We start from the raw sequence: 25,597 nt of genomic DNA, 5'->3' as shown, positions 1-25,597 counted from the left end.
TTCCCCCTCCTGCTTCCCTATACTTTAAATTTAACTAAAGTACATTCTCAATTAAATATTATTATTCCTAATCAATTTTATTCATTTACCTATTACATCAAGTAAAAAGATAATTAACCAAAGTACATTTCTTATTAATTATTGTTAAAGTTTTCACCCTTAACCAAAGTACATTATCAATAATTGGCAAAAACTCATTCAATTACATGAAAGTTTCTAACTTTAATCAAAGTAAATTCTCAATTAAAATTAAAAACCCTTGGACTCATGATTGATATGTTATGTAGATTTAACACCATCCTAACTTGCTACAATGTAAAAATTATTAATTTTACTTTATTGAGAAGAATGAAAATAAATCACAACAAGAATCAAAATAACAAACAAATTTATTCATCTACCTCAACATCTAGTTAAGAAATTACAATAGAATAAACCCTAAAGGCTTAACACTTCATGGAATGTTAAAATAACATAAAAATAGAAGAAGAGAGGGTGAAGAACATGAGAGGAGAGAGAGAGGACGAAATTATCCCCTCCTCAACTCTCCTAGTGTGTTTCCCTAAATCTCTTTATATATAAATTGAACTAGACTTTGTTTTAGGCTTTTCTATTATTATAATCTTCTTTTTTATAATGTAATATCATTTAATTATCTTCTAAATACATCTTCAAGATAAATTTCATTATTGTGGAGATCTAAAAGTATTTGAGAAGATATTTGGTAGATTAAAATAGATTTGGAAAATATTATCTTTTGATATTTACTGATATAGTTAAATAAGGTAATTATTTAACAATATCAAATAAAAAATCTTAACATGTATTTTTCCCAAATTATCCTTTATCATAAACATTTATCAATTATCAAAGTTGTTTTAGTAGAAAAATAGAAAAAACTGCAAGATTCAATTTTTGTTGTTCGTTCCCTCTTCCTGGCTTAGCCAAATTTCTTCACTTTTTTCATCCTTTTATTTCCTTCTTCATGCAATACTTCATGAAATGATTGGCTTTACCTTTTGTGGTTTTATCTTTAAGGTGTCATGAAATTTTAACTAATTTATTTCCACACCTTCATGAGCCCAACTTAGTTGTAGTTGTACTAACACACCTTAAAATAACCAAAGAACATTTATGTAGCTAAAAAGCTATTTTAATAATTCTTTTGTATCTTATGCTTATTAAACCCAATTATAACAATTTCTAATCAAAATATTATTTTAAAGTACAAAAACAATTAAGAATCCAATATAAAAGGCTAAATAAGGGCATAAATATGCACTTATCACCCCCTTCAAAAAAACGTCTTGTGATAATATGGACGTTTCCCCTCGCCTAAGCAGGGAAAGGTTGTGACTGGACAATTTAACTTTGAACTACAAGCTACACAGGAGGCAAAACAGACTGCTAGACCTAGACGGGCTGTTGAGGTGGTGAACACTATCTTGCGGTCAACGAACTAGGCTTTAGACTTGGTACTTAACATGTCAAAAGAGTCCACCAAGTATGGGGTAGCGTGTAATACCAGTCCAAGTCTGGTCCATCTAAAGTGGTAGGAAACAATCTACAAAACACCATCTTGTCCTAGGTGTGAATAATGCTTCGATTAGATAAGCCTTCAAATGGGTCGTTGAGTTAGTTATTCCATTGTATCTAAGGAGGTTGATTAAAATCCCTTTGGGATGTTGGCCCAGGCTACTTCTGGTGTCAAAGGATGGAAGTTTTCAATGTTAGGCAGCCATGAGCAACAGACCTTAACTTGGAAATTCAGATATGCCTAGGAAGTCTTATGTCTTTCTTGATTTACTCTTTTGTCAGGATTTCTAATATAGTTTGAGACTATCGACTTTCCATCTTAGTGGGGGTTGTGATACCTTTGTGCACTACGATCTCGTCTAAAGTGGGAAGATCATCCATGAGTCTCCCTGGTCATGTACTAAGTTGATTTGTTTCAAGCTCTTTAGGATTTATGTTAAGAAGATTGACTATGACTCACTTGAGAGCTCTTCAGAATTTGCTTTGATCTACTAGGGAGTTGCGTAAGCCCTCCTCTTGACCACTTCCTTGGCGCACAGAAGTGTGGCTCCTGCCACAAATCATTTGTGAGAGAGACTCCTCATTTAACGATGAGTGCCACGTTTGGACCACCAGTTAGGGAGTTTTCCTCCGAGGACAAGGATGTAGAGGAGGCTTTACGCTGGCTAGCTTTTGGTTTAGCACTTTGAGGTCTACTTGGTATTAGGTACGCAAGGCTTTGAGCTCTTCATCGTAGCGCTTGCACAGTTGCTTGCTCTTCTGGATCAACTTTTGCATCTGATCCTAAAGGATCTTCATTGGGTTGGACTCCATCTCGTATGACAATTAGGCTTGTCTTCGAGTAGTTACCATGAAAGAGTGAGGTTAGGGAAAATTTTTACTAGGGTCCCATGGTTATCAAAAAAGTGCATGGACCTTTGGACAAGTGACAAGATTCTAGTAGTGACTTGAATGCTCCTAATAATTGGAATCAAATCTTTCATTCTTTAGAAGGGAAATATCCACTTGTAAAAGATACTCCAACGCTCAAGTCAGTAAAAGAGTTTTGGATCTTTATGAATGAAAGAGAGAGAATAAATTACGTGTATTTTCAAGTCAAATACTATGTTTATTTATCGAGTTTATAGATCTATGAGATTTATTGTAAAAACTAATAATATCAAAAAAATATCAAATAATATAACAACTTACTATTTATATGTTAAATTAGCAAAAATAATAATAATAATATACTTGATTCACTATATATTTTGTTAATATATAGTATTAAAAGATGTTACAACTTAATCAAATTATCCATATTTAGTTACACATTCTATTAATATATGATAATTGCACTTAACAAATATATTTGAGAATATCTTTTAATCACTTTAGGTTGATCACTGAATGAATCTTAAAATATTCACTTATTATTTATAACCAATTTTATTCACGCATATTCTGTATACTAAGAGCCACTAGTACTTTTCCATTCCTACTTGTAGGTGTAACCTAATCCTAACCTTAATTTTACTCTTAAAATATGTTTTGGATAGTCCTCCCTCGGAGCGATTAAAAATCACCTTTCTTAGTTGAGACTCCAAACTCACCATAAAGTTCATTTGACCTTTCAAGCATATGGTTTAAATTGGAGTACTCTTCAAACACCTAATTAGCTTGTATTACCTGCAATAAAACTTAGCAACCCGTTGCAGCTATACAATTTCTAAATTGATAAGAACATTATTTGACCATCTTGCACATAAAAGCGGCGAAAAGAAAAAGTGGAGTTCAGACTCGAGAATGTGAGAAATCTATTGATTATATATCAATGTTCATTTTTGACTCTTTACATTGTAAAAAAAAAATGAGTGGAAAGTGAGCTTCAACTCCAAAACAAAACTATAGCAGCTCAGCTTCACTTTCTAACCGTTTTCTGACCAGGATTTGCCAGGACAGCAAAAATGGACATACAAGGGAAGCTCGCTAATCCTAAAAATATCCCTGCCACCTCTTTAATATGAAGACTTTACAATTGAATGCCAACGAAAGAATGAAAAAATAATTTTACATAATGGTCATGGCGATGCAGGGATATGACAAACAAGCTGTAGGATGGTAAACCAAAAACAAATAAAAAATATAGAAGGAAAAAGAATAAAAATAAAAATAAAAATGGATTTACAACCTTTGACAAGGACAACAACTGACTTTGTTGTTTGCCTTGAGGACTGATAAACACAAACTAAGCTTCCCTTGCCTACTCATTTAAAAATTGGAAGGCGGGATTCTCAAGCAGCTCCTCAGCCGATTTCATGTCTGAGAAATCCTTCTCTTGCAGTGATGTAGAGAGGTCATCTACTGAGAAGGGGATGCTGTACAAAGAAGCAAGTATCCGTAAACATGTAGTCATTAATCAACTATGAGATACAAAATCATGAATGTAGAATTGTACTAAAATTTGACCAAGAATTGATAGATCACATAAATTAAACGGCAACTACACGGTGTTAAACTTTCCTCTATTGGTTATGATGGCAGATGATATTTCCCCTCCCATGTTCCAAAACTCAAAAGATATATTATGCAATCAAAGCAACATTGAAAGCCTTCCTTATACTAGCAATCTCACCTGGAACTGTCATCCAACAAGAAAGAATCACTTTGAGCATTATTAGAGTCCTCAGCCATAAGTACTCTCATGCTTGAAAGGACCTGAAGGGAGAATGGAGCATGTTATCACACATTTTCCCAGTTATCAGAGAAAATAGTGAAGGGAAAGGGAAAAAAGTTACATCTGGAGATACGCTTCGAGTATTGTAGTTAGCATCCCAATAAAGTGTACATATTCTGTACAGCTGCTGGACACTCATGATCTGATGCAAGAGTGAAGCGGGGACACAAGAGAAAAGGTATGAGACTAATAGATTCTGAAAAACGTGCTTAGGTAGACAGCAAGGGCAAACGTGAGAGATTAAGCAGTTGTGATCATTCATACACTAGTGCTTATTTGATCTGAAAAAATGTTTTTGATTTCACTTTTTACTATTTTCATTGTCCACTTTCCAAGTTTATGTTTAGGTCATAAAATCAAGGCAATTTCCTCAACTTCTACTTACAGAAACGTTTTCATGATGCCAAATACAAAGAAACAAAATCTAAACACGAGATCATTTCAAGAACTCGTCATAAAAAAATTGCTCTTATAACAATTCATTATGTTATCAAAGATAGGGCATTTTAAACATTAACAAATTAATGGAAATAAGTTGCGCGCTCCATATACACAGAGATCTAGATAGATAGAGACTTACTGGGCATAAATCATTAATGATTTCATCATAGGAAATCCTATACTTCTGATGAATAACCTGAACAAAAATAAGACAATAATTAAACCAATAGATGTAATAATGTAATATGTAATTTAAGCCATTGGATTTTGGTCATATCATAAAAAATTATTAGGAAAAATAGCTTCGTTTGTCACATTATTTTATTCAATTTCGGCATTCGGCATTGTAATTAATTATTCTAAATACAATTCTTCAGTCTTAAAATCAAGTCGAAAGTTTCAGACCACCCAAACTTTATAAAGATTACATTAGCCACATATAATTGATGAGGAACTAAATACACCACCTCGACACTGAAATCAAGGAACCTCCCCACGAAAGTGATAGCATGGGAATTTCACGTAACGAACTCACATAATATCTAGAGTTATGGGCATAGTGATTAGCCCAACAGAAGAATTAGGTTAGGATTTATATCAACTTAGAATTTGGACTTGGGTTAAGTCAGATGCAATTGTTAGACGATGATTGCTCAAGTTAGTCATAGACTCAATTGATGAGAGACTAAACACCCCATCCCAAGATTGCAATTAAGGTGGATTTCCATCATTCATAAAAAGGTAGAAGCTATAACTAACATAGTTCATAGAAAACTAATATTCATTAATGTTAGAATCTTTTTATTTTATTAATTATATTTCTTCCTTATTTAGGAGATTATAATTATTAGTTATAATTATATCCCTGAAATATAGGGATTCTTTCTTTAGGAGCTATTATTATATTTCCTAAAATAGCTTTCTAGCATTGTATATATGGATTTGTAATCTCACCATAATATAACATACATTTTTATCCTAAATACTGAGATGGCATCGGAGCTCTCAACATCTGGGAGCCGCCTTTGACTGCGCACTAAAACCCTAGCTGGCAGCCTTCATTGCTGCCACTCTCTCTGTCTAAACAGCCTTCATTGCTGTTGCCAACACAACTTTACACTGTAGCCTTCATTGCTGCAGTGCTCTTTCTTTTGTAGTGCTTTTCCTTTCAAATCTCTTCTCACTGCATTACTGTTAGGATATTTATCCTATTTATCATGATTATATTGTGTCTAGGGTTAATCTAATTATCATGATTATATTGTGTCTAGGGTTACTCTAATTATCATGATTATATTGTGTCTAGGGTTACTCTAATTGTCATGATTATATTGTGTCTAGGTTACTCTAATTNTCATGATTATATTGTGTCTAGGTTACTCTAATTATCATGTTTATATTGTGTCTAGGTTACTCTAATTATCATGTACTCTTGTATCAATTTATTATTATAAATAGAAGATTATGAGAGGGATCAATCAAGCCCTCTAGAATTATTTTACAGTTTAATTCTCAAGTTGGTATCAGAAGGGTCGATCCCGCTCTGGTTTCTGTCTCGTAGCATCTGTACGGCGCCATAGTTCGCCGCCCGCCACCGCTCACCACCGCCAGCCATCCTTCATCGCCGGCCGCCGTTCGCCGCCGTCTGCCGCCAGCCACCGTCACAATCCCGTTTGTCTAAACCCTTAAGGTTTTTCTTGTTTCTCATTGGTACGATTTGTCATCTTCAGAGATGGCGTCTGGTAATTCTCTTTCCTTCTCCGGAAGTCCATCAATTACCTCCGAGAAGCTAAATGGAAAAAATTATCTATCATGGTCTACTGCCGTTGAAATGTGGTTCCTTGGCCAAGGGCTTTATGACCACCTTGAGCAAGATGGAAGTCATGTGCCTACTGAAAAAGTTGATAAGTGGAAACAAGAAGATTTCCAGTTGTGTGCCCTATTATGGCAATCAGTGGAACCCAACCTTCTTATATCTTTGAGGGCTTTCAAAACTTGTCACTCCTTTTGGAAGAAAGCTCAAAGCATTTATGCCAANNATATTCAACGTCTCTATGACACTGCGAACAAGCTTGCATCTCTTAAAATGACAAACCATGATATGGTGTCCTTTATGGCTGAAGCCCAATATGCCGTCGAAGAACTAAGGATGTTTTTGGAAGCGGACCCATTAAAGGATATCCAAAAGAAACTGGACAAATATTACATGGTATTGATCCTTCGGGCCCTACATCCCGATTTTGATCATCTCAGAGATCAACTTCTAACTAGTCATGAGGTTCCCTCTATGGAAACATTGACCACTCACCTTCTACGTGTCCCGGTACCTCAAACTCAGGAAGCGCATGAACACTCTAAATCAGGGAGAGTTACAGTGCTATTGGTTTATGTAGATGATATTATAGTAACAGGTGATAATGAGGAGGAGCAACAGCTGTTAGGCCAACATCTAGCTAAGGAATTTGAAATTAAGACCTTGGGAAAATTGAAGTATTTCTTAGGGATTGAAGTGGCCCATTCTAAAAAGGGAATATTTATATCTNAGCAAAAATACATCACAGATTTGTTGAAAGAAACAGGGAAGACAACATGCAAGCCTGCTAGTACACCAATTGATCCAAACATGAAATTGGGGAATGTAGAAGAAGGTACTGCAGTTGACAAGGAAATGTATCAGAGGTTAGCTGGTAGATTTATTTATTTATCTCACACTAGGCCTGATGTTGCATTTGCTGTAAGTCTTGTTAGCCAGTTCATGCACCACCCTAAAGAGGTTCACTTACAAGCTGCACTAAGAATTGTGCAATATTTGAAGGGAACCCCAGGCAGGGGAATTTTGTTTGAATGAAATGGGAATGTAAGTGTGGAAGCATATACAGATGCAGACTATGCAGGCTCAATTGTGGACAGGAGGTCAACTACAGGGTATTGCACTTTCATTGGTGGAAATCTTGTGACTTGGAAGAGTAAAAAACAAAATGTCGTGGCCAGATCTAGTGTTGAAGCAGAATTCAGGGCAATGGCACAAGGGATATGTGAACTACTGTGGTTAAAAATCATCTTGGAAGACTTAGGAATAAAGTCAGATGAATCAATGAGACTTTATTGTGATAACAAATCTGCTATTAGCATAGCTCATAATCCAGTGCAGCATGATAGAACCAAACATATCGAGATCGACAGACATTTTATCAAAGAAAAATTAGATAGTGGTCTAATTTGTACTCCATATGTCTCTTCACAAGACAACCTTGCAGATATTCTAACAAAGGGACTGAACAAGAACAACTTTGAAAGTATTGTTTCCAAGCTGGGAATGGAAAATACATATTCACCAGCTTGAGGGGGAGTGTTAGAATCTTTTTATTTTATTAATTATATTTCTTCCTTATTTAGGAGATTATTGAGAGGGAGTGTTAGAATCTTTTTATTTTATTAATTATATTTCTTCCTTATTTAGGAGATTATAATTATCAGTTATGATTATATCCCTGAAATATAGAGATTCTTTCTTTAGGAGCTATTATTATATTTCCTAAAATAGCTTTCTAGCATTATATATATGGATTTGTAATCTCACCATAATATAACATACATTTTTATCCTAAATAGTGAGAATTACAAATATTACAAAAAAACAAAAACAAAGGGGACATAAATAGTGCTGTATTATCAAATAAAACACTTACCAAGAACCCAACAGCTTGTCTAATGTGCTTAAGCTCATCCCAAGATGAACCCGCATACTGCAAACCCAAGCAATTAAGTTAGACTTTGGAGATCAATACACAAGTCCAGATAGCCAAAGATCAAACATAAGTCATCACTGTATTTTATTACAGCCTAAGCAATAAATGTACTAACTAAAAATCTAACACCATAATACCATCAACATAACAAATTACCTCCTCTTTTGCTTGGCAGCACCACAACTCCAATTCTGCTAAACCAGCTTTCACATATTCCCCATTGGTAAATGTGCAACAATCACGACGTAGAAGAAGACTAGAAATAATTTATTGAAAAGAAAATGTTAGCTTTTAAGATTACAAGGAATCTTGCAATTATGAATTATTGCGTAGCGAAATATTGTAATTAGGCATTTTATGATCTGCGTATTATGTAACTGTTATCCTTTGTATTTGTGGTTCTGACTATAAACAAGAGCCTCTGGTGTTTAGTCAAGACACTCGGATACATTCACATCACATAACCTCTTATTTTTATTCCTCTTCAAAAAAAATGATGCAAAACAATTCTTTTTTGTTATTATAGCATGTACAAAAACCACTTACCTATTAAAGAGTTGAACATTAATATATGAGAATGTTTGAGTGAAGATCTTTTGGATAAGGACTGGGGGTACCTGAAATCCAAAACATTATATCATAAGATGTTACATTGGTTCACTAGATTCTGTTGTTTATTTAGGGTTTATTGGAGAACCCTACATCATGCTTTACCAAATTTTAGAAAATAGCATGAATTTGGACTACAGGGAAGTAATTGCTTAACACAAACAAGTTAGCATGACATTTTGTTTCTTACAAAGTTTTCTTTCAGAGTACAGAGGAGAGTATTCAGTGATTCTATAATGCTCTGCCAATGACCCATGGGCGAATCTTTACCAAAGGATCGGCCAGAACGTAACACTCCCTTAGATGTTCTTGGTGCCTGTATTTCAGCAATAAGGTTAGCATGAGGATCAGAACCAAAAACACACGTGACTAAAACGTTAATAGAGCCTGAGAATTCCTTTAGAAATTTCTAGAGAATATCTCCAGAAGGGAGATAGTATATACTATCCAGATCAGGGACTAGCCATGATAGCTCATACAGGATTTAAGACACTATATCCAACTTCATCCATTAAGTAATAATAAAACAATTCGACAATTGTCCACCACATTTCGACAAACCTGGATGCATAAAGAAAGCAATGATGCCAATTCTTTCTTCAAGTTGTCCCTAAGGATACCATATATTTTCTCCACATAGGCTGTGAGCTGTTGCTTGAAAAGCAAAGCAGGATATTTAGCTTCTACCTTGCGTACAACCTCCGATGGAGGGGTAGGAAGGCTGGCAGAAGAAGGAGATGAGCGAAAACCCTGCAATCAAACAAATTACAGTGACCTTTTCTGAAAGAGGGAACAGAATTAAAAAAAATGCATGGAATATTCAATACCATTGTCATTCTCCCAAAGAGGGACGTTGGATTTGGTGGTTTTTTTACAGGAGTTGCATCAGCAGAACCACCAGATTTCAGACTTTGCTGGAGCAAAAACAATAGTGCAGACATATTTGACAGCCAATAGGCCATAAGATCATTGTCATCTTGATTCTGGAAAGAGTAAGGAAGAAGAAGGACAAAATGTTACAAATGCTCCCATACTTTTCTTTGCAATACCATAAAAAAACATAACTATAGAATATAACATGCAAATTAGAATCACGTCATTTTATACCACACAGAAGGTAAAAGCATAGTTGATTGTTCCACAAATGCTTATGCAAAGCTCTTGAAGAAAAATGGTTGGAGGGATAACTATAACAATTAAACCACGAACTAGCCCAGGGCAAAAGAAAAGAAAACTGCAATTGCATTTTACTGTTAACATATCTGAAATAGAAAACATATTCACACTCTTAAATTTGAGCTAGGCCTAGGTTAACCCCAAAAGTTAGATCAAGAGGTGAGGAATGCCCAAGCCTTTATAAGTTCTACTAGTGCTATAGCTATAGTTCATGTGGATCCCAAAACAACCCCCATGCCTGGGATTGAACATCTAGAGCATGGAGATTGTAGGAATTTATTATATTTATTATTGATGTTGTTGTTAAATGTAAATAATGGGCCTTGGGCTATCTCTTTGTATCTGAGACATACACACACACACACATGCTCCTCCGTGGAATAGACACACATAGAGATTATTTTTGTCTATTCACCATATATGTCAACATGGTATCATAACCTAAACTAGATTTGTGCCTTCCTGGAGGACCCACTATTCATTAATGTAAATGTTTTATGGAAATCATGCTTCATTACGATTGCCAACCTCTTTCTTCAGATTGTTATGTTGCCTACACAAATCTTTATATGGTCTCAAGTAGTCTCCCAGGCATGATTTGGTAGATTTAATGTCGTCCAACAATTTGGTATGACTAGATGCAAGGCTGATCATTCAGTATTTTGTTGTCCATAATTGTTAGACATATCTACTTTATAGTGTGTGTTGATGACATTGTTCTTACAAGTAGTGATTATCATGACAGCCTTCAAATAAAACAACACCTATGTCTTGACAAATTCAGATATTTCTTGGGAATTGAGGTAAACAATGGAATTGTAATTTCTCAAGGGAAGTATGCATTGAATATTTTTGAGAGGGAATTGGACTAATGAATTCCAAGTCCATTGACTCACCCATGGATCCCAATTCCAAACTTCTACCTAATTAGGGGGAGTTCACACAAATGATTCTTATATGTGATAACCAAGTTGCCCTACATATTTCCTAAAATTTAGTATTTCATGAGAGGCCTAAACATATTGAGGTAGATCGTCACTTCTGAAATTGTTAACTCTAATGATAAATTGGTGGCAAGTATCTTCACTAAATCATTGTAGGTTCTAGAATTGATTATATATTTGTAACAAGCTTGGTTTATATCATTTATATGGACTAACTTGAAGGCAATGTTAAATGTAACTAACGGATCTTGGCCATCTCTTTGTGTTTTCTTTGTGTGTGTGTGTGTATACATACATACATACATATATATATATATATATATATATATATATATATATATATATATATATATATATATACATACATTTTTTGATAAAGAAACCTAAATCTTTTCCCAATTTACACACACCAACAACTCACAAACTGTGGATAACCTCTGTTTCGTATTATTCACCAAGAAAGAAATACAAGAATGGAGTAATAAGGGAGCCTAATCTCCCCCAACAAGACTAAATAGTCTGTTCAAAACACAAGAATGATCAAAAGTTCCTTCTCCAATCCCCCAGCTCAACTATTTATAAAAAGGTATATTCCCTCCCTTCCTAACTGTTAACACAGTTAGGCAACTAACTCCCTCTAACTGTTAACTAACGTTTACTAATATTTCTTCCTCCTCACATACACTGTCAACATCCTATCAATATATATATATATATATATATATATATATATATATATATATATATATATATATATATATATATATATATGCTTCTTTGGTGGAATAGACACACAGATTATTTTGTCTCTTCACCTTATATCTCAACAGTTATTATTGCATTAGAAAAGTTGGGAAGCCAAATAGATTTCATAGGAAATCTGCTTAGTCATGTAGATCTTGGGACAGCTGAAGTTGGTCCAATATCAAATCTATGATAGGCTTTGGATCCGTCTTGAATTTGAGCTAAACGTAACTCAAGTCCAAAAGCTAGAATAACTAATGTAATGAACATTGTAACTCACTCCCAACTAGAATACACTGCAATAAACAGATAGGTAATATTGCAATACATTAGACTAACTATTCAATAATTTAGAATGTACAAAATTAGAATAACTAGTGTAGTTATGGCATGGAATATGGCAAGGATAGGTAAAGGCTCTAATGGTCTAAAATATAATATCAAAATTTTAAGCTATAAGGTGAAGGTTCAATCTAATAATTTTGAAGGAAAAGTTACCTGAATTGCAGAGCCAATCATCTGGATAAGGCGATCAAATACACTTGTTCGTTCAGCCTCAAATGATTTCCAGTGGAGGAGACATTTATAAATGGTAAATGCAGCAACAGGCTTTCCATGATGGAAACCAATATTTCTCGTAACACAGTTCACAAGTGCATCAACATTCTCCTACAGTGAAAAAAGTGTTAAAAATTTGAACATACTTACACGAAGAAAAGATATATTACACGTCAAAATTTTAAGCACACACATGCTGACGCTCAATGAAGGATCTCCTCAATTTCCCATCAGATTCTGTACCAAACTTCTTCACAGGTGTGACACTCTGTGCTTCCTGCAAACAAGAATTTAAATTTCACTGAACACAACAGATGTCTAGTAGTGGATAGGTACTAGAGTGTAGAAAGCAATGTACTTACAGAAGTTTTATGATCTTCACCCACATGGTGACCATTTTCCAATTTCTGCTGAAAAAGATAAAATTCTCAAAACTTTAAACTTACATACAGTGCATGAAGAGATACACACATTAGCAAGCACAATTTACCTCAGATATGTGGGTAGAAAGGTGTTCTGACATTGTTTTTGATGAAGAATTTAGCAGAGACTGTTGCCGTAGAACCTGGTTTTCGGATTCCATGTCAGAGAATTTCTCTTCGAGCCTATGAATATCAATCAAAACAAAAAATGTTCATGGTAGTGCAGAATCTTATAATTGTAAGTAGAGGCTATGGATAATGGCTGTTAAAAGACTGGAAATAGTAATAGTTCAAATAAAGATACCAAAAAAGCTTTGATCCCAAACAATACCTCTGCATAGCTGTCTTCAACTGGATTATTTTTGATTCAGCATCCAAAGTCTGCTTCAACCTCTCTTCACTAATTTTGTTTGCCTCTTCGTATCTTTTTTCAGTTTCACCAATTTTCTCTTCCAACGAACTCACCAGGGTCTGTAATGAACTCAAGGAAGCTCAAAATTAATAGAAAGAATTGGCCACCTATCTTTCCAAAAATGTGAGAAATTCATAGTAGACCAAAATAGAAAGAATTTATTTCAGTGAAGAGGAGATATTTATGCCCATAATCAGCTCACCTTGAGTTTCTCATTTTCACTAGTTAGCTTCTCCAACAGAGCATGGTCAACAACAGGAACCTCCTGTATGACAGGTGCTCTCTCAGCTTCTCTTTTTGCAGCCTCTCGTTCCTTTTGAAGTAATAACTTTGTTTCTTTAAACTGAAGTTGCATCTCTTGCAAAGCAGATTGTAGTTTTTCATTTTCTTGTGTTTTTGATTCTTCAATGTCAACCTACATTTGTTAATAGAGATTTAACAAACATAGCAAGGAAAGATACTACATAGTATGTGCATGTGTGAACAAAAATAGGCTTCCACCAATTATACAAATTAGGTTCAAACCACCATTCAAAGTATCTAAAGTAAGAATTGTTATAAAGTTAACAGATTGTACCGCAACATTTATTTTAAATTAATTGGAGTGCTTGTCATAATACAGGAAAATTGCCAGTTGACCACAGTAAAATTGTTTGCATGTTAGAACTGACAAAACAATAATCATTTACCCTCAACCGTTTTTCTAGCTGCAACCTCAATGTGAGATCTTCAACTTGCTTTTCAAGCTTATTTTTGGCAGCTTGTAGAGCTCCAGTTTCTCTTGCAGCCTGAAATTAATAAAAAAGATTTCAATTGCTGAAGAAAAGCAAAAAATAGAAAAACATCTACTAATGGGAACATGTAAAACAATAAGAACTATATAAGAACTCCCTTCCCGATAAATACTAGCATATCCCTTGATTCTGACCAAAATAATTGACTTTTTAATGTTATGATTTTCAGGCTAGTATGAGGAAGGTTTAATGACCCCACATAGCAGTACTCCTAACGCACCTTCTCTAAAGACAATGTTATACCCAAGTAAACCAAAAAGTCTACAACTGGGATTGCCAGGTAATGGAATCTGGTCTGCCACCAGACCTAGAAAACAACACCTCTTTTTTCTCTTATTTGATAAAGACCAATATGGAGAAGGTCTTCTTACATCATGTCACCATGGACATCCTTCCTTTAGGGTCATAAAATCGTTATTCCCTTCCCTTTTTAGAAAATAGAAGTGGCAAGTCTCAATTGTGAAGTGTGTTAGCTTGCTAAGCACAAACGTCTTCCTCCTCCAGTTAGTAATAATACAAGCACTTTTCCCCTCTATTTAATTCATACTGATGTGTGGGGTCCCTCAACTGTCCCAAATTTTTTTGGTGTCCATTGGTTTCTTACTTTTATAGATGATTGTACTTGTGTCACATGGGTTTTCTTACTAAATGGGATTTTGCTGAGAGGAAAAATGGGCACCTTCTAGACCAAACTTAGGCTCTTCTTTTTCAACATAAAGTTTCTTAAAGGGTTATTGAGGGAAGCAGTTCTCACTGACTGCCTGTTACCTAAAATAGACTACCTTCTAGTATAGCTTCCAAGAGCCCTATGGAGGTTCTGTCCTCTTTTTATCCAAAAGTGTCCACATCCAACCACCTTGGTCCAAGAATATTTTGGTGAATCTCTTTCGTCCATGTCCATGATGTTGATAGAGGTAAACTTGATCCTAGAGCCTTAAAATGTGTTTTCGTAGGATATAGATCAACACAAAAGGAATATAAATGCTATCACCCACCATCCCAAAAATTGTGTCCAGAGATGTCACATTTTTTTAGCACAAAAGTTATTTCAACCAAGATCATCTACTGGGAGAGACTGCCAGATCTCCTTATGGTCTGATACCATGTTATAATTTAGAGTAGAATGATTCATCTTATTATACTGAGAATACAATCTTTATATACAAGGCTAGAAAGCTATTTTAGGAAGTATAACAATAGCCCCTAGACAACCAGATCCCTATGATTCAGGGATATCCCATCATATACTGTGATTATAATCTGCTAAATAAGGAAACAATAAAACACAAATCCTGACAGAAATAATACAGCTAATAAAATAGATTCTAACATTCAGTAATTATAACTTACCACATTAAGATTAAAACATTTAATTGATTGATTCAAGTGTTCTTTTAGAAGTGATGAGGAGGGGAAATGTTACCATCTTAAGCTTCCTTAATTCTTGTCGAGCAACTTTTCCTCTCCATGCACATTGTGTTGCAATTGCTGCCTTCTTTAAGTTCGTAAAATGACTGAGTGCTATGTATTTCCTGCAGTGGCTCTGCAATACACAAAATAATCACAGTTGCAAGCATAAATCACCATGAAACAAAAATATATTAAACAATGAAAAACCAAGCTCATCAACAATGATTTTGTAGAGGATATATCGACTTTGGAATTGGACAATAAGAGTTCTAAAACTATTTAAAACATGCTACACCAATGTATTTTCAAAAAGTTTTACCTGAATGACAATAGCAGCCCTGGTTTGCTTCCTAAAGCGCAGCTCACTACGAGCAGCCATCCCTCGCATACCAGTCTGAAGGGAAACAGCCGAGCTATACAATTCGTTATACGCCTTTTTGGCAACATGCATGCGGAAAAATCTCTGAATCATCAGACTAGAAGCCTCCCGTCGCAATCCTTCATAAACTTGCCGAGCAAGTTGTCCTGTAATCACCATCAAAAAACTCATGAAACTTTCCAAATGAGTTTTTCTCTGAATTCAACTAGTGAGCTAATGTTTCTAAGAAAAAAGTAGATACCTCTACATGCAGCTTGAATCTTTATAGCAGACAAGCGTATTGAGACAAAACTTCGGCTGGCCAAAAAGGTGCGAACTTTTCTCTGAATAATGCTAGCTGACTTTCCTAAGACCTCACTTCTACGAGTATCTAGATCTGCCATTTGACCAGCTCGAAGAAACACTTTGGTTTTACCAATCTGCAGCAAGAAATAGTACAATAAACCACAAAAACTGAATATAATTTTGTAAAGAAAATAAGCAAATTTATGGTTTTACCTCATTTAACAATCAAAATTCATTGTAGTGAGTACAGATGAACATAAATAGAAATTTATTACACACTTGTCAAAGATATAAAACAGTTATAATTCCTAAACCAAAACTACATTTCCAAGAATACTGCCCGAAGAATGGCAGTGAAGGGTGAAAAAGGAAGAAATGAAAGGATATTGCTGGTCCCAGCAAAAACTCCAAAGCTGTAACAAAAAGGATGAAAATAACCAATACATCATTATCCAATAAGTGTAAGAAAATATTAGAGATTGTATTTTGCCAATACTCAGGTCAATGAAGATTACTTAAAACAAAGCATTTTTTTATCCAAGACATTCTAGGTAAACGGAGTAAACTCCATTGATTACACTCAAATTGAAGATTAAGCCTCTAAATGAATTAATCGTCTGAACACATGTAAATAGTTACCTGATAGCCGTTAAGTCCAACCTTCTCCAGAATCCTCTTGCAAGCAGTGACCTCATCAGAACTAACAAGTAAAAAATGAAATAGATTAGGTTTTCAAAATATCAAAACTAATGGGACCAATAATGAAGATTAACAACTTAGATACCTCCCGTCTATAGCTTCAGGTGCAAGAAGTCCGAATCGATCTGCAAATTCATCAAATGTTTTCCTAGTCGGATAACCAGCACAACTTATCCTAATTGCCTCCATAACTCCCTACAATAGGATTAATTAAGCAATCATTATATAATCACACAAGGACAGAGTATAACTTCAATTGCAACAGTAACTACACGGTCCAAAAACAGGAAAAAGAAGCATCTCTTACCCCACATCGCAATTGCTGCAAAACATTTTTATTCTCAAATATTGCTGGCTTAAGAAGATTATTGGGTTTAACACATCGAATGTAGTGCGGCTCAGTGGCACTGAGAGTTTCAAGTAGGGCTTGCAATTGTTGCTGCATGAAATGTCAGATTTCAAAACTACAGAAGTTAAGAGACTAACCATGTGTCTTTAAACAATAGGGAACAAAATAACAACCTTAAACCGGGAACCTATTGAAGAAAACTTTGATTGTTTGGACGATTCCTCAGGTGAAGGGGGGAACAACCCAGACACAAAGGGGCATTTTGACGCATAAAGAAGTGCCTGGTGCTCTGCAACAACGTAATCTTTGTTCTTGTCCAGGAACAATTCAGTTTGATAGGTGACCTAGAATTGACACAGATCACATCAAGCATTCTAGTTATTATATATGCAGAAAAAAAAAAAGTACAAATATTCCAACTTACATCACCCGCATAATGGCAAATTGTGAAGTCACTACGTGACAATTTGGGCTTGCTGAACCTTTTATGATTTTTGAATGTCTGATACAGCTTTTGGGCAAAAGTTTCATGTGTTGATCTAGGAAACATACTGCAAAATGAATGCATATATAGCTTATCAGAGCATCAACAAAAATTTAAGAATATAGCAGAATAAAATTAATGAATTCAGCAAGCAGTATTGAGATATTAAAACCCACAATAGCAATTCAAAGGCACAGTACAAAGTATGCTTACCAAGCCTCATCAAGAAGAGCAATAATGCCTCCAGGTTTCTGAAATTATATAAAACAAATAATGACAATAATAAATATACAAATGACAATATGGCAAAAACACAATTTTGTTGTCAGCAAGTAAAGAATGTCAAAATCATTTATAACACGTTGACAAAGTACTAACATGAATTTGCCGACACAAAACTTGAAAATATATTTTCATCAAGGTATTCATATTTTCCCATCCCCTTTTATATCAAACTTGCTATCAAAACCTACTCGCTTAATAGATGTAAACAGACAACTATAACATTTTTATTTTTAACCATCAAAGAGAAACTGATCCTTTTATGTTGACCATTTGACATCAGGCAAATTATATCAGCAGCTTGAGTTTGAATTGATCACATAAATCACATCAACAGGTATTTTCAAATTATTCCCTCCATTTTGAACAAATATGAGAAGAGAAATTCAAAAAGGGTATGGAGGAAACACTGAATTACTTTAACTTTGTAGTCAACACAACCCTTGACCCTCACGCTTCCTAACACTTGATATTTAGCATACTTTCTGGAAAGCATCTACATTTAGTTTTGCAGTAAAATGAATCTCAAGGTATTTTGTATCCCCTATCTTCTATATTAATCTAGAAAAATGTTTGTCTTCAAAATAATAGTTTAATTCAGAAAGGAAACCCTAATTATAGTGACTAGTCGCTTAAAATTTTATAACTTCATCAAAAATTAAGTTGTTATTGTCAATGTGTAATTATGTGAAATTTTAATATTTATTTTTCCTATTTTCTTCCAAAAATTAATTTCTAATTTTCCCAATTCTTTTAATAATTATAAAAAAATTATTGGCAAACTAGTGCATGCCAAGACTTGGCTTATCGTGAAAATGAAGTTCCAGAATGGTTAAGTCACCTCCAAGTGGTCAAGGAAATTACATTTCAAGCTACAGCATCTCTCCAGAATAAACCAGCAAGCAAGCTAGTCAACTTTCAAGTACAGCCACACATATTACAGTGGGCTTTAGAACCTACCAAATATAACCTCCCTTCACATTCAATCTATACTTTTTTTCTGAAAAAAGAAATTTTAAACTTAACTCAACTTCACAAAATAAACTTGTAAAATAAGGTAGCATCCACTTATATAGTAGTATAATTTGGTCATACTTCTACTCAATATGAGATCTCTAATACACCCCTCACAATGAGAACTAAACATCTCAAGCATATGACTAAATATTTGTGTGGCTGAATAGCAATCCTATATCGAGTGACATGATACCTTGTTAGGATAAACTTTGATCTCATCTTAAAAAGTGCATTTAAAGTCTAACTCAACTTCTTAAAACTGACTTCTAAAGTGAGTTAGCATATACTTATATATCATAATTTGATCATATCTTTGGTCAATGTGGGATCAACAACATTTTGAAAAGAAAGGAAAAACTTAATAAAAGATTGGTACAATATATAAAGCCAATCAACAAAATGATTGTGGAGTAAGAAGGAAAAACCTTTTCAATGAGATCCAGAATATCTTGATTATCAACAAACTCAATGTAACTCCAATCAATCTCCTCTTTTTTGTATTCTTCTTGCTCCATTTTGAAAACATGCTGCAGATCAAGCATTTTGATCATTGCAAGAGCATGTGTAAAATGAGTAAAAATAACAAGTATCCTCATCAAATATGAAAGATAGAGCTGGCAGAGCAACCATCAAGAACATAATCTTTATTTCCAAACAAACCTGATTAAAATGTTGCTGAAGTTTTTCATTGGTCAAATTGATGCAAAATTGCTCAAAACTGCAACGTACAAAGAACGAGGTATTGATAAAACATACGTGAACCATCACTATCAAAATTTCATCAGAATTGCCTTTAATCAGTAAAATGCCTAGAATATTTTTAGGTGGCAAAGTGGACTAACTCATAATTGAGTACTTCAAAATGGAGTGGAGCAATATGATAAAAGAATGCCAAGCCATTTTTTTAGAAGTCACATGGTAAATAATGGCATGGAGTGGATTAATATACCCTTTCTTTGATGTTCACTCAACAAGATCAACCCAAGTTAATTACAGAACAAAAGGGGCACCAGTAATGCACCTGTTCGTCTTGAAACTCTCAAAACCATAAATATCCAGCACGCCAATTAAGGATGTCGAATCAGGGTCTTGCCCAATAGAATTATTAATTTTATCTACCAGCCTGCAAAAGATGACAGAAATTTACAGAAGTGGGAACTACGAACAAATTGACCAAATTTGTCAGTAAATCTATCTTAGGGCCCAAACATCATCTTCAAGCAACCCACTCCAACTTACCAATCAAACAACCTCGTGTACACGATCTTAGCCAAAGCATCACGGCTGAGTGCAGCAGATTCTGGATCTAGCCATTTTGTTATAGTTTCATCACGAGTAACAATTACACGCTTACAAAGAGAATCTTCAAGTGCCTTTGCATCACACCTGAAAAATATAATGACAAGAAGTCAAATGGAAAGGGTACAAAATGCAAGCCTACTAAGAGATTATATTTTAACAAATGCAAGCTTGCAAAGTTGGCTCACATGAAAAGTTCGGCAGCAGTATGTAGATGGAACCAGGATTTTTCATCTTTGGGCACACTTGAGTCCATTTCTTTCCCTTTTGCAAATTCAATGTTGCCAAGATGCAAAATTGCAGCAACCACTCGAAATATTGCATCCTGCACAGTGATGGTGAGGAAAAACAAAAAAAACAATCAAGCATTGGAACACATATTTTAAGAATATATTCACAAACTTACAGAAACTCCAATAAAATACCTGCTCCTCAGAACTTATTCCAACAACGTCCATTGCCCTCCTAGTATCACGATATTCTTTTGACTCATCAACCCCTTCCAACTCAAAGCAATCTGTTTGATTCAGATAATGAAATTCTCTAGGATTTCCTAATTTGAACTTCTGAATATCCTGCAAAAGTAAATAGGGAAGGTCAAGAAAATATAACCCAAAGAAGCAAAGCACAGACTTAATATTAACAGGTAATACCAATATCATTTTATAATTAAACCAAAAAGGACACATCGTACAAGTTGAAAAAATATACGAGAGACAAAAGGTAGGTTGCTCATTCATAATTAAGGTCTATATATTATAAATTGATTTTCAAATCTTTCTGTCAATCTAATCTTGATTCTACACAACAGGCATCTAATTACCTCTGGAGGTGCAGCACAGAGCATATAGAAACAGTGATAGTTCCTCTCTGGATCTGACACCTGGCAAACACGTGATCTTTCCAGCAGATAAGTTCTGATAGCAGCCCCAGATATTCTTCCACTCTTATCAAATTGAATCTCCACAAACTTACCAAAACGACTGAGGTGACAAAATAGCACAAATAAGACAGGAGCAAATTTTTGCAAAACTAATGGAAGGAAAAAAACTACTTACTATAACTTCTCACCTTGAATTATTGTTTCTAACAGTCTTTGCATTGCCAAAGGCTTCTAGAACAGGATTGGACTGTCAATGGGGAACAGGGTAAAAAGGCCAACTAATAAGATAAGCTTTTAACAAATTTAAACACTAGCAAAGGTAAAAAACAACATAAAAAATTTACAGTAGCCAACCAGCAAGCCAGAAAACAAATCTATAAAGGATTAATCCCTTACCTCCAGAACTTTCTGCTCAACTGTTCTACCTTCGGCAGCATTATTGGCTCTCCCTCCCATGTAAGCAAGATAGCGCATGAGTAACTTGGTGCTTTCTGTTTTCCCAGCCCCACTTTCACCACTAACCAATATTGACTGGCTGATTCCCTCATTAATCATAAGTCTAAATCCATAACAATTTATACTGTCAGACTTGCAATTTAATAAATTACCCGTTTGCACAAAAAGAACGAAATTACCTATAAGCTGCATCTGCAACAGCAAAAGGATGTGGACTTAGCTCACCAAAACCTGCTCCTTTATATTGTGCCATCATATGGCTATCATATAAATGAGGAAGCTTTATGAAAGGATTCACAGCAATCAATATATTCCCAGTGTAAGTCTGGAAGCAAAATTTGGAATGAGGTAATGTCAAGTAGAGATAAAAACATTAAGATACAAAGGAGACTGTTTGGAGGGTTGGCATCTGAAATACGAACATAAATTTCATTGATATCATATCTTGATCTCAGATTATCCAGGACACCAGGTTCATGTAGATAAGCAAGTTTTGTCATATCATCCACTCCACATGGTGGGGCTTCAGTATCTTTGTGGTAAACACTAGAAGGTTTAACAACAACCTGCAAATTTCAAGACAGACGCATGACTCACAATGTTAAAATATCATCAGACTCTTCCAACTTTTGACTTCTGACTTCTAAAGTGTAAACCTATATACACCAAAGGACCAACAGGATACAGCAACCACTAAGTTATCTTATTTTATTCTGCTTCTCTTAAATACCACTAGTCATTTATGTTTAAAGCACTCAAAGCAATAGATAAATTTACAGGACAAGAATAGGATTGAATTTAATAAATATTAAAGCATTCTCACCGTCTTCCCTGAATTGCAAAGGACTTTGATTTCTCCTCCCTTAACCTCCAAAACCACACCATCTATCCAGGCTTCTTGAGAATCCTCCACCCAAACATGGGAACCTACTACAGGATTGGCAATGGCAGCCTACAAAGCAGACAGTGTCAACTTAAATAAACAGGCTTGACAGGTGGCAACCCACAGAACCCATTCCCTCTCTAACAAAAGTATGAATAATCAATCAATAAAAGAGAAAATCAAACAAAAGGAAAAAGGTAAAATAAACTTCTAAGTCTCACAAATGAAATTGAAATATCTCTAAATATAGTTGGTTGTACGGAAAAATGTATTTTAGTGCTAAGAGTAAGTCTACCTCCACACATAAGCACACTATAAAGCAATGAATTATGATTGCTTATTTTCGGCAGGTAAAAGTTACATTACTTTAAATAACCTAACAGGATTGGCTCGTTGCAATGGAAATTTAAAATGACGGCTGGAGTTCTAGTTTTTCAATCTTAACTTCCACAGCTCAAGTACTCCTAAAATCAACATGTACTGGGTGCATACTCATACTGAGTATGCATGGCTATCGAAATGGTTCATTTCTATCAAAATTTGAAAAGACAACTGGATTTATAGTTCTTCTACCTTATCTTCCGAATCTCAAATACTCCTAAAATCAACAAGTATTGAGTACATACCAATACCAGGTATGCATTGGGCACTCATGGGAACCTAAAGTCAAGAGCCCAAGAAGAGTTTGGAAAACTTGATTCCTTGAAAGATAGATAGATGGAACTACATAACAAAAGAATGGTGGGTCATGTATGGTGCCGCAATTCCCAATCTTCTACCCATTGCATTGAAACTCCATTCACATTCTTCCTCATCTTCTTGTCAAAGAATGTAATCTCCTTTTATGCTATATGTTATGCTTATTTGCGTTCCTATAGCATTGTTTATATAAACTTTTATTTTTCTTTACTTTGTAGACTTTTTATTTACATAATGTATCTGTATCCTAGATTTTTATAAAATTATATTTGTCATTATATGAATATATTTTATTCATATTTCTGTATCAGTAGATTTTTAAATTTCTTGTGTCCCATACCCCTGTGTTTTTACCCGATGCCAGATCCATGTCAGTGCAACAAAGGTCTAAACTCATCTGGATGTTATACATTTCCTATTAAAAAGATAGATCACTTAGATAACACTGACCATGAAGATATAACTAAGCAATTAAGTGCCACATATAGTGACAAGCGTAGGAAAGAAGGATTACGTCTGTCCTCTTAAACCATACAAAAATCACATATACCCCCATTAAGTTAATTGGAGTTAATCACTAGCATTTTCCAAGAACGAGACCCAAGTTGCCTGACCATTTTGATTGAACTTTTTTTTAGAGGTTGAGGGGGCGGGATCACATATTGTTCCTTTATAATTCAAAATCAAATTCAAATGCCAAAAAAAAAATGTTCTTTGCGTTGAAAATTCCTCTAAAAAAACCAGTGGTGCAACAACACCACCGCAACAAATTTACGAAATTGAAATTAGCGGTCCATAGCCTAAGGCTCCCGGTTCAGAAAACAGACGTATAGATTTGTATCTAGCTAAATCACATGTATCCTTAAAGATTATATCCAAAAAAAATAAATAAATAAATAAATAAAATAAAAACATCAAAAGCAAATTGACAGCAGTAAGCTTCTGAAACGATGTGGCGCAAATTTGAACTCCCTGTTGCTTCTAACAACTTAGTCAAATAGCAAAAAACACCACCCACTATAATAGGACCCCTACAATGTCGCTCAGAAATTAAAAAAGAAAAGCTGTACATTGTAGAAACAGAGATAATAAAAAAAATCCCAATTCTGCTTCCATGTAATAACAGATCAGCTCACAAAACAATAAAAATATATATCTAAAAAAAAGTAATTTTTCTTCACAAACGGAAATTTCAATAACGGAACACAACATGACTTTGAATTGACTCATAGGAGATCAAAAAAATCAGAAGAGCGAGAAATTGATACCATTTGCTGTTGATTGATCGGATCGAAAATCTCGCGGCAGTTCTGGATCTTGCTCGCTGCGCTACAGCTCCAGTGAAAAACTCGAAAGATCTTCGAATTCGAGAATGATGAAAACTAAGGTACGAATTGATATGCTCTATCTACCGAGTGAAAAAACTATGATGATGTATTATTATTATAAGTATATATAATATATACTGATGAAATTGAATTGAATGGAATGGAATTGAATTTGAAAGCTTAAACCCCTCTACAACACCAAAACTTTTGAAGAAGAGGTTAAGCCCTTCGTGTTCTTCGTCTCTTCTTTTCTTCTTCTTTTCTTCTTTCTCTTTCTTCCACCATCTTTTTCTTCTGCTATAAGTTTATTTCCTGTTATTATTAAGTTTATTTCCTGTTATTATTATTATTATGAATTAAGGTAAATTGTCCTATTATTAACTTATTTAACTTAATGTAAAAATAAATGTCAAATATATTGTACAAGGGGTCTATTTTTATTACACAGTGGAATCCCTGTTCTATCCCCTCGGATTGCAGAATATGCCTGGTATGCCATGGGTCTTTTGTTTTTGTCACACTGGATTTAAGACACGATTATGAATGACATTCTTTTTTTTTTAAGTCTTTCTCGACTAAATTAATATATAATGATATTTAGATAACTTTTTTTCGATAATATTTGAATATTATTTATTTGTTATTTTATAATTGGTTCAAAATTATTCTACAATAAATAATAATAATTATAAATATCACGATAGACTAATCACAAAATGATGTAGATAATTTTCAAATATTATTAAAATTTAAATATTATTATCCAAATTAAATAGACAGCCTTCATTATCATTATCGATTATTTATTTTTATTTTTTATATTGTTTGCTTTTTTAGTTAAATATTTCTAAAGTTGTACTAAAAGAATATAATCGTCTTAATGACCATATAAATATTTATAACACTCCTAAAAAATAAAATATTTAAACAGTGATTTAGATATTAATTACATTTATTAAAATAAGAAATAATATATAAAGAGAAATAAAATGTAACACAATTTTTTAGAATTTATTATTATGAGTTGGTAGTCATGTGTCTTA

General features: G+C 34.2%; 1 protein-coding gene across 2 annotated transcripts; it reads right to left on the bottom strand.

Annotated features, from left to right (window-relative positions):
* Positions 1 to 3,315: 3,315 nt before the first annotated feature.
* On the bottom strand, positions 3,316 to 24,865 carry LOC106771908 (myosin-6). Of its 2 annotated transcripts, none has more exons than XM_014657953.2 (39): positions 24,495 to 24,865; positions 22,468 to 22,596; positions 22,067 to 22,210; positions 21,824 to 21,969; positions 21,585 to 21,747; positions 21,377 to 21,435; positions 21,129 to 21,288; positions 20,731 to 20,880; positions 20,494 to 20,630; positions 20,246 to 20,392; positions 20,028 to 20,129; positions 19,667 to 19,724; positions 19,432 to 19,533; positions 17,921 to 17,958; positions 17,648 to 17,774; positions 17,397 to 17,567; positions 17,182 to 17,313; positions 16,960 to 17,069; positions 16,815 to 16,875; positions 16,132 to 16,309; positions 15,831 to 16,036; positions 15,525 to 15,644; positions 13,997 to 14,095; positions 13,510 to 13,722; positions 13,227 to 13,366; positions 12,964 to 13,078; positions 12,836 to 12,883; positions 12,667 to 12,750; positions 12,414 to 12,584; positions 9,879 to 10,034; positions 9,613 to 9,801; positions 9,242 to 9,367; positions 8,989 to 9,059; positions 8,599 to 8,698; positions 8,383 to 8,439; positions 4,833 to 4,889; positions 4,314 to 4,394; positions 4,151 to 4,233; positions 3,316 to 3,893 (listed from the first exon to the last, which is right to left on the bottom strand). In XM_014657953.2, exons 1-39 carry the CDS (start codon positions 24,495 to 24,497, stop codon positions 3,779 to 3,781), a joined length of 4,548 nt encoding a protein of 1,515 aa, XP_014513439.1. In that variant the 5' UTR covers positions 24,498 to 24,865; the 3' UTR covers positions 3,316 to 3,778. The 2 variants fall into 2 exon arrangements, with proteins under 2 accessions (XP_014513439.1, XP_022640234.1); XM_022784513.1 differs by having other exon boundaries at positions 3,754 to 3,893; positions 12,836 to 12,880.
* Positions 24,866 to 25,597: the final 732 nt, after the last annotated feature.

Source organism: Vigna radiata, chromosome 8, assembly GCF_000741045.1.
Source record: "Vigna radiata var. radiata cultivar VC1973A chromosome 8, Vradiata_ver6, whole genome shotgun sequence".
Taxonomy (NCBI): domain Eukaryota; kingdom Viridiplantae; phylum Streptophyta; class Magnoliopsida; order Fabales; family Fabaceae; genus Vigna; species Vigna radiata.
The sequence above is the reverse complement of the archived record's forward strand: the minus strand, read 5'-3'. Positions and strand labels throughout refer to the sequence as shown.

Bases quoted from the DNA above. Each gene is read 5' to 3' on its own strand.
- LOC106771908 (XM_014657953.2), bottom strand. The intron at 21,436-21,584 runs GTAAGGGATTAA...CCCCATTGACAG, and splicing joins TTGAGCAGAAAGTTCTGGAG to TCCAATCCTGTTCTAGAAGC. The intron at 8,440-8,598 runs GTAATTTGTTAT...TTGGGTTTGCAG, and splicing joins GCTGCCAAGCAAAAGAGGAG to TATGCGGGTTCATCTTGGGA.